The 9,968-nt window shown below is 40.4% G+C and overlaps 1 protein-coding gene and 1 pseudogene across 1 annotated transcript in view; one reads left to right on the top strand and one right to left on the bottom strand.

Moving 5' to 3' along the window:
• Positions 1-177: 177 nt before the first annotated feature.
• LOC118405430 lies at positions 178-4,982 on the bottom strand (annotated as a pseudogene).
• Positions 4,983-6,937: 1,955 nt separating this feature from the next.
• Positions 6,938-9,968, top strand: part of LOC118405429 — a 3,493-nt gene continuing 462 nt past the window's right edge. Inside the window, exons 1-4 of the mRNA XM_035804928.1 lie at positions 6,938-7,248; positions 8,384-8,464; positions 9,028-9,152; positions 9,618-9,765. Of these exons, the coding sequence (XP_035660821.1) occupies positions 8,419-8,464; positions 9,028-9,152; positions 9,618-9,765 (319 nt within the window). The 5' untranslated portion in view covers positions 6,938-7,248; positions 8,384-8,418. The remainder of the gene's footprint in view (positions 7,249-8,383; positions 8,465-9,027; positions 9,153-9,617; positions 9,766-9,968) is intronic.

Genomic DNA, 9,968 nt, shown 5'->3' with positions numbered 1-9,968 from the left:
ACTTCTGGATGTATTACGATGATATTTGGCATGTTGGTAGGTGTTGATAATACGAAGGTCAAGGTCGATTTTTGGACCCTGGAATGTGATCTTGGTACTGCAGCAGAACTTCGATTTTTTTGTATTTTTTTACCTGGACACGCTGGTCTTGATTAAGAGATTAAAGAGATATGGCAATGCTTTTGGAGAGATTTCTCTTTATTTATTTTGACAAGTGCAGGCATATCAAGTCCCCTCAGTAATGGCCATCCGTACTAATGAATGCTGCCCGGTATAAACACGAGGAAAGAAAGCATTACATCCGTCAAGCAAAGAAACACGTATGAACATCAACATATTAATAACTCTCGTGAACGAACTAAAACATGGTGTTCAAGTTTGCAAGATGCACTATAATCGTTGACTGAATGGTGACTCAAACAATTACATCCAAACAATAATGTATAATGCGTCGATTAAGGTTAGACATCCAGGTAAGAAGGCATGCCAAATAGCAGTTACTCATTGACAAGCAACTGGATTCCAAAATCAAGTATGTATGATAAACCACTGTTGACGTTCATAAAAGCTTCTGAACCGTGCTGTCGACCCAAGCTGGGTTGTACAGCAGGTAGACACTCTACAGAGTGATGTCCTGTGTCACGTGTTTACTGACACATGTTCTTCCTCACCCTGTCGTTGTTCGCAAAATTGATCATGTTGTAGGGGTAGAACGCATCCATCTGACTGACAGTGTCGAGTTCTGCCATCTGGAACATGGTCAACGTAGGGTAACGTTAGTGGTAAATGTAATAACCTTCTCTTCATTAAAGTAATCTATTTGTAATACAAACACATTCATCTGGATTTGGAAAGCCCGACCACAAATCTTCCCAAGCATCTGTAATGTCATTTTGTGCAGTGCCTTTCTGGTCTGCCACCATCATCATGATGCCTGTGTGCGTTCAAGATTCCTCACTCGTTGATCATGAGCACATTATCTTAGATCTCAAGTCACAGGTTAATGTTGAGAGGAATACTCTTCTTAGCAGTTCTGACGTTATATCCATCACGTTGTGTTTGCATTGACTTTCAATGGACAATATTCACGTTTACGGTATTCTGTCAAACTGTCTTGCCTGGCACTAGCTTTCCTGCGCTGACTAAATGCAATGTGGATATTGAACTTAATGAAATGCCTGTTAGCTCCCTCACCTGCTCATCTGTGATCTCCCAGCCAGTGGAGGCGCCCATGTTGTCCTACAGCTGCTGAAGAGTTTTCGCGCCAATGATGACAGACGACACCACGTCCTTCTGTAGCAGCCAGCGGATTGCCACCTGAGCCACAGTCTTGCCTGAAAGTAACGGTCATAATCAGTTCAACACTTATCAGATACTGCGGTATTCTCCTCCCATAGGGTATTCCATAGAAGATGATGATGGTAGTCCATACAAGAATGTAGCTCAGAAGGGTAAAGTACATTCTAGCGCTGGCGATTAATATAAATCTATGTCATTTTGCGGTAACCGGTATTGGTGGCATGCAAGTTGAGCTATGCTTATTGACTTCGAAAGGGAAAAAAAGTCGATATGGTTCTAGTCTCATGGCAATGTTGACACAGGATAATATTGTATCTTTCCGTAGGAACTGATGTACCGATATACATATAGAGTTGGATAACAATATGGAAAGATGATACATATAATATGTTACTCTTACCGTGTGCTTCGGCAACCTTCTTTATGACATCAAGGACGTACGTTCCAGGTCTTGTCATCTTTCTTGGCCTTCTCGAAATCCGGAGCCGCCTCGAAGGTATGGCCAGTCTTTGTGGAGTGTGCGATCCTGCTTCCCTCGGGCGCAGCGGCTTCTCGTTTGAACTTCCCAGTCAGCAGACCTCTGATCAATAGATAAACGTTAACAGTGACGTCACTTAAAGGATATCCGGATGAATGATTCAATACTTTCTTTTTGCTACATGGATAAAGCAATATGAAACAAAACTCTAAAGTAACAGGCATCATCCCCAAATTAGCAGCCATTGTCGCCAAAAGATGAGTGGAATGTCCTGCTGAACGTTTCATATGACTCTCGTCAACTTGGAAATGGCTCAAAGAAATTGAACTAAAGGATGACGATTATTCAACGCACCCTTTGAGTGGACTCCACGGGATGATCCCGATACCCTCCCGCCTGCAGACATCAGTCAGCTCCCACTCTATTCCACGGCACACCAGGCTGTACTCCGCCTGGAATTCAAGATCAACATCACTCTACTCTTTATATGTGATTCTTTTTTCAAAATCCACACGGTAGCACTATCGGCGGACTATTATTTTTAACTACGGACCTGACAGGTACAAATCGTTAATGTGAGTTTCAATTTCCAATGAGTGGCAAATATCTTCCCTATTGTTAATCTTTCAAAGATTGCACGTTTTGAAACTAAACACTTCGCACCTGAAAAGATATCCACTTGTTGAGTCCCATGTACTTGCTAAGATCAACAATCTTCTGCAACTGCCAGCCTTTGACGTTACTGGCGCCCAGGTAACGCACCTTCCCTGCGCGCACCAGGTCATTCAGAGCTGACAGGGTCTCTTCGATGGGGACAGCCTCGTCCCAGAGGTGGATCTAAAATGGTGACGTGCGGTTAGGGAGGAAACTATACCCAATAGCTAACCTGTCTTAAATAGACTCCTGTTGAAATCATTGTCTGAAAATATTGTGTCTACAACATGATGGGCTTTACACATTGCGATATGATGCGCTCTCTTCCGGCCCCTTGGACCAGATTGGTTATATATGACGAGAGATTACAAATGACACGTGCACCACCAGGAAGACGCCATAAATAACGCGCAAATTAAGCATGTATCTGCTTACGTTATGAGTTAACATTGTGTGCAAAGGACGATATGAAAATAGAAAAGGTGTTACAAGTTGAGGCAAAGTGAGAAGAAACAGTTTGTTGGTGGCAAATGGCTTTGCTATTTGTACTGATGTTGATGGCAATTATTACCCTGATAATGACATTGGACCAAATGGTTATAAAACAAACATTACACCCTGCGAATATTCATAGAGTAAAACGCACAACAGATGAACAAACGGACAATCTACCCACCTGGTACAGGTCCAGATAATCCGTACGGAGCCTGCGCAGACTGTCGTCTATGGAATGCATGATGTGATGGCGGCTCAGTCCCCAGCGGTTGATGTCCTGAGTCCAGCGGCTGGTGTTGAACCGGACTTTGGAGGCAACAATAAACTTCTCTCGCTGCTGCCTAAAATGCAACACATCCCCAAACGTCAACTCGGCAAATAAGATGTTAGCCGTCTTCCACTTTGACTTAATTTTGATGTCTATCGTGGATCATAAGGCATAGAGCCAGGCATCCAAACGTTGAACGTTCTGCCCCCCCCCCCCCCACTTTTACAGTTGAAGACGTTTTTGTTACCCAGAATAATGTGGATCAATCATCATAACGTAGCTAGACGAGACATCGATGTCAACCCCTAGAAGCTCACAATGCTACAGAGATGAATCTGACAGAAGACGGAGGAGGAGAACACCAGAAAAACAATATATTTCAACCCATACTGTGGTATGGTTGACATATAATATACATATTCTCAATACTGGAGTGTCTAACCTTCCTTGATCGACGTGTAACAAGATACTCACTTCTCCAACCAGCTGCCAATGTATTCTTCAGACTTGCCCATTGCATACATGTCTGCTGTGTCAAGGAAGTTTCCTCCCAGCTCCGCGTAGCGATCCAGGATGGCATGGGAGGCCGCCTCGTCGCACTGGCCTGGCCAACCTCCCTACAAAATGTACTTAATGTATCATAAGGAGGCTTACGAAAATATCAATGTCACTGTGTCATACTTATTTTAATGAAAAGGGTAGACGTGTTTTATTTCTGTATGATTCATTTATTCATTCATCCAATCCAACGTAATTACACATTTGTAATTAGCATGGGAATATGGATGGAAGAAAAGCTAAAGCTGTGGACACAAAACAAGTCGAGCTTGTTACCTAAATGAAAAATGGAGGTATAGTTTTTCTGTGTGTGTGTCTGTGTGTGTGTGTGGGGGGGGGGGTTGTCTGTTTGTGTGTGTGTTTGTGTTTCCGGATATTTGTGGTAAGCATAACTTAAGATCCTCTAGATGGACTACAATGTTACTTGGGTAGTGGTTGGGAAGACGAAGGTCAAGGTCAATTTTGGGCACCCTGGCATGTGACCTTGGTACTGCAGCAGAACTTCAATTTTTTGTATCTTTTTACCTGGACATGCTATGGTCCAGATAAAAGTCCAGTTTTTTTGGTGGCAGATAGCTTGTGATGTAAGGAATAAGTGGTGTATGTTTGGGCCTCCTAGCAGCTCTAGAACTGTAGGAGTGTTTTTGTCAAAATCTTCCAATACAAGGAGCATAACGGAAGATAGGAATGATGGATTTCCATGATATTTGGTATGCAGATACCTGTGGCAGAGATGTATATAATGAAATGCAAATTATGCAAAATTGGACTGAATTTGCATACTTAATGAGGAAAATCTGTATTTACAGTGTCTTCCAATATAGGACTCAGATACATGTATCATGTAGTTTGTGGTAGGTGGAAGATAAGCAGATTCTAATTATGCAAATAAGTCCCTAATTTGCATAAGAAATGTGAAAGTGTCCTAATTCTTAATACATATAGTAAATGATTGGGCTGTCAACATTGTGACCTGTGTAAGTTAGTGAAAGGTGTACATTAGCAATCATAAATTATGCAGATGTGAAAGTCATTTGCATAATCAGAATATTTCATGGAGGTATGAGGTCTCCGAACTCTTGTTCATGGAATGAGATCTATACCTGCTTAAGTGAGGGGTCACAGAAATAAAGCTGGGCAGATTTTATGTCATATACATTGCATTACGAATGTCTACTTGAAGAAACACTTATTTAGTAAAAACGTTAACCCTCCTCTTACCCTTGCCATTGGGCACAATTAGTATAACGTAACGCTATATAGGTATTGTTTGTTTGTGTTTGGGAAACATGGAAGTTCAATGTACATTCTTGTTTTTTTTTGTTTTTTTGTTTCATCCGACAGAAGAATGGCAACTAGAAGTGAAGAATCGCACACAACCCCGAAACCGGACAACCACGCGCATCCGACAGTCTTTGTTATCGAGACGTCATCAGAGAACCCAAATCGTGACGTCACCATTGGTGAGGGCGCCGCCTGTTACATCAATGAGAACTGCAACACCGTGAACCCGGATGACATAGAACTATTGCATATCAATCCCAACAAGATCAAGGAAGCATATACAGATATTCTTTGTGTAGATTAGGTATTGAGTCAGTGAAGTCAAGCTTGCCTATTAGTAAGCTTGATGTTTCTGACTTAGGGAGAAGAAATGCTGCTACTATGGGCCGCTCTTCATCTTCATGATGGTAACATCAGGCCCTACGATCCTGATTCAAAAGGTTTACGTAAGGCCTTTTAATTGTGATACAAATTAATGACCCGGTCGTTTTTCACTCGGTGTTTAAATTTACTGTTGATTTGTAGCCCAACCACCAAAACTGGTTTTAACGATTACATGTATAACGTTACATATTTTAGTAGTAGTCCACTGTGTCCTGCTGCTGCAGTGGTCTGGACAACCTGCAGCTGCAGTCAGTCTTTCTTCAACTCCCTTCACTTTGTCCTGTTCGTCGCCAGGTTTCCTAGCGCCCGTAGTTTTCTTTCTAACCACAATACACTTGGAGTTTTATTCGACGATTAATGTGACATACAACCGTTGAATAAACCACCGAGTGAGCGAAGCACAGTGAATGGATGGATATGCCTTTAGTAGGTGAGGCTAGGTGTTCCAGTGAGGCTATCTTGTAAGGGGCATTAAGTGGATCCAGAGGGCTGGGCAGGTTCAAACCCCGCCCGGGCATGGTGTGAATGGGGTTGCATCAGTCCTTTCGGATGGAACATTAAGTGATGACTTTTACATACATGATATACTACACAGCTCTTTTGACACCAATACGTTACTATTATATGCATAACTGTATGAATATAATATATGTGATTTTCGGGTTGTTTTAACCACCGACGTTGTTACTTCATGTTCACTCTTTTTTATAATACCATAAATGGCACATGTGCTCCCCAAAGGTGCATATTTAATGTCCATTTTAATGCACCTCGTTTTTGTGGTGTCCATGTTGTGGAGTCTTTCTCTGTTAGCGCCGCTTGTTAACAACAAACAAGTATCTATCCTGGCAACCAATATCAATAAATCATAAAGACCTGATGAAATAGGAAAAACATGACAATATGTCATTGAAGAAGCATTCAGACGTGAGAAATGATGTACAGATAAAATGCCCCAACTGTCACTTTATAAAGAACGTGCAAGCTGTGAATATATGATTCAACTGTAGTTATTTAATATTTTATAGACGCGTGTTCACAACATTTCAGGTTTTTTTTTTATTTGCTTCAAATTTACGAAAGCGATGCTGATTATTTTGCGTGTTTTAGTGCCCAGCTATCACTGGCTATACACTTATGTGGGATGATTGACATCATCAAATGAATCGTGCCATAAATAATTGATAAATCATATTAATCTAAGAGCCTTGATACGTCCCTGGAGATCCCTTGCAAAGATTTGACCTTACAGATAAACTTGTTTCTATAATCTATAACGACGGCTTTACAAGAATCCAACTGCAAAGCCGTAACTTTTGATTTGGCGAGACTTTGGTGAAAAGTTGTAACAGGTGATAGGATTTGTTTGCATTGATACTTCGTGACTCAGGATAATTTGTTATGACAGTTAACTGTTTGTCCAATCAAAATGAAATAAACACCCAACCATTTAGACAGCATTATTACACATGTTGTTTCTTGCTATAGCAACACAAACGATAAACCAGTACTCATATTGATGTACTTTGATTTTTAGTTCTGTTGTCGTCGACAAAAGATTTTTATTTTGATAGCAATTTTCGTGTGCCCATCTGAAATGTCAGTTATTGTGTACTTTAACGAAGCGGTCGCGTGACAACACCCCTACCACGTGACCAGTGGCCTTTAAAACGTCGTCTGTCACAATTGTTGTTGACAGGCGCAGCTATGCTAATGACATTGGTTGCGGGGAGACAGGCTCTTGTGTTTTGTAAAGACATACCCGCGAGTTGTGCTCATCTGACAACACTTGTACATTCCCCAGCTCAAGCGGACGCTTCATACACAGGTAAACAGTTTTATATTCTTAAAACCCGTATTAATTAAGCAATTTAGTTATATTGTAGTTCGTAAAAGTACAAATCAAGTGCTGAGGTGTTAAGTTGATTCAGCCGATTTGTGTGTTACTCTTTATATGACCAGAAGATTACTTAAGTGTAGGATATAAAAGATGAAGCTTGTAATCTGGTATGTTTCTCGTTAACCACATTCTTTTGTTTGTAGTCTATACAATAACCTGCATTCAAAAAAATAAAATCTAAATGAAAATATCTAAATTCTGGAATGATACGCCAACCACGCCCTAACCTAGAGTGATGAACAATATTTGCCACTCATCCATGGGCAGGCCTTCACAGAAAGATTTGAAAGAACAGAAGATTTTGAATCATATTTTGGTTTGTCTTTATACATTACTTTAAGTAACAAATTGGAAACAATGAGGAGAGTTTACTGGTATATGCTTTATCAAGAACCTTATGTAAAACGGAGAAATACAAAGTCAAAGGGGATATTTCGAAGAAATGTTTACCAGTTGCTTATGTCCCAAAAGATGTATAATTTTTTTTGCTGAATAATATCTTACAACTCGATACTACACTATAACATTTTCAGACATTTACAGAGTATGCCTTAAATGTTATGAAATCTTTACACTTCAGCATATGCTAAATATGTACATTGAATGCATGACTACGCTTGAATATCTATAGAGATTTTGAAAAATATTTCTGTTGAATGAATCAAGTGTAAAACGTGCAGCTAAATTTTGTTCTCTTGGACCTACAAAAAGATTGTAAGTTCAGATTAAAGCTACACCGACCTTTTTATGACGAAATTATTTTATTGTCAGTCACGAAATAGAAACTTCTGGAACATTCAGCTGTTCCCTTTGTTCAAACTGTTTCTATGCAGTACAATAGTCGACGTTAACAATGCTAAATTGATATAGATTGTCACTTTAGGCATAAGATAATCAATTATGTATTTCAATTTATCTGTTCTTCATTGTGTCATCCCATGGGTACAATTCTTCGGAATTCGCAACACACTGATTTTAGACACAAAATCCTTCAATTTTAGCAAAAAAAAATGTATATAACAATGGATTAATGTTGCACTTCGTCACTTCCCGTGTTTCACAGCTCATTTCAAGTGACCTCTGACCCTTTCGAACAAGATGAAGATTATTGCGTGTGCTCTACTGGTGACGTTCATCTACTGCGGTAAGGAAGGTTATGAATATTGTATGTTACATGGTCATGTCAAACTTGTATCCTCACAGTACATCACACAAAGGTCTGTTATTAGGCTGACTTTGTGACAACTTATACATGTGAAAACGATAAAATACTGGCATGTTCCATGAAACTTTTATTTGAAACATGGGTTCCCTAACCCATAACAGTTCGGGGACCAATAATTTCTATTGGCATCATACCAACGGGATATATGTCAAAATTTACGCCCTATCCTCACGGAAAGGAAACATAAATGCTTTTGGTCTGTTACTTCTTCTTCTCCAAACAAATAAGGTCAGTTACCTAGACTAGACTGCTGTCACCATGGTAACTGGTAATGTGGTAGATACCCAGTGGTGTTCGATTACATTATGTAGCAAGCGGCAGGACAGATGTGATGGTCACCATTTATATGAATATTTCTATGAATCTTTAGTAATCACAGAAGTTTCTAAGGCTAGATCATGTAAAGGTTAACACTATGTTTTTGCTTGCAAATTTTTGAATCCCAATATCTATTTTCTTTTGTTTGATTTCGTTGAATCCAGTCGGCCAGGTGACGTCCCTGCAGTGCTACACGTGCAGTGGCATGACGGGATCGGCCTATGACGACTGCAGCAACAACAAGAACTCCAACCTGACCACCTGTGCTAATGGCACCACAAACTGCTTTGTGAGACTTTCTATTGTTTTTGTTGTTCCAAAATTTGTTTATAATAAGTTTGATATCTTCACCAGGCATCTTGACAATCATTTGATTGCTGTATAATGCTGTACTTATGCTTATTCTGAAGGACCCGGCTATACCAACCATCGCAGTAATATTTAAAGACCGATGCTCTGATGTATAGTTTGATGGAATTTCTTTTCACTTTCGGGTAATTTCTGTGGGGCTTTCAAATGCTAGTATGCCTATTTTGAGGACCCATTTGGGGACCGGTTTATCTTAATTCGCACTAAAAATCAGAGGGTCCGGCGGAGCCCTACCAATAATACTTTATTCACAATAACGGTACGGCCTGGAAACGGCGTATTTTTCCCGCCGGGCCCCGGGATGATTTTAAGGAAACTGCCCGGAGGGGTATCCGTTTAGACATGTGACTGTAGCATTACATGCTTTGTCTTCTCTTTCTCGCAGTCTATGAAGCTACAGTTTAACTCATCGGGCGCCATGCTGTACGGCCGAGGCTGCGCTGGAACTTCGCAGTGCAGCTCAACAACCCTTACTAACGTTACAGCAGCCTGTCAGGCATTTGGAGGCAATGCTGATATCAGTAACTGTACAGGTAAGTGTCCATTTGGTTCAACTGGTAGCAGCTCCACTGTTGGGCAGTAGATAAAAGTTTGTACGAGTATTGGTGGATAACATATATTGTAAACAGCTACATTTTGTTTGAACATAACTTCCTGGGCATCCCTGCTGCAACCTAGCCTCAATATCAGGCTCTCTAGGGCCTGTTTGGGTCGTAATACACTTTTGCTGGCTATT

The sequence above is a fragment of the Branchiostoma floridae genome, chromosome 18 (genome assembly GCF_000003815.2).
Source record: "Branchiostoma floridae strain S238N-H82 chromosome 18, Bfl_VNyyK, whole genome shotgun sequence".
In the NCBI taxonomy this organism is placed as follows: domain Eukaryota; kingdom Metazoa; phylum Chordata; class Leptocardii; order Amphioxiformes; family Branchiostomatidae; genus Branchiostoma; species Branchiostoma floridae.
The sequence above is the reverse complement of the archived record's forward strand: the minus strand, read 5'-3'. Positions and strand labels throughout refer to the sequence as shown.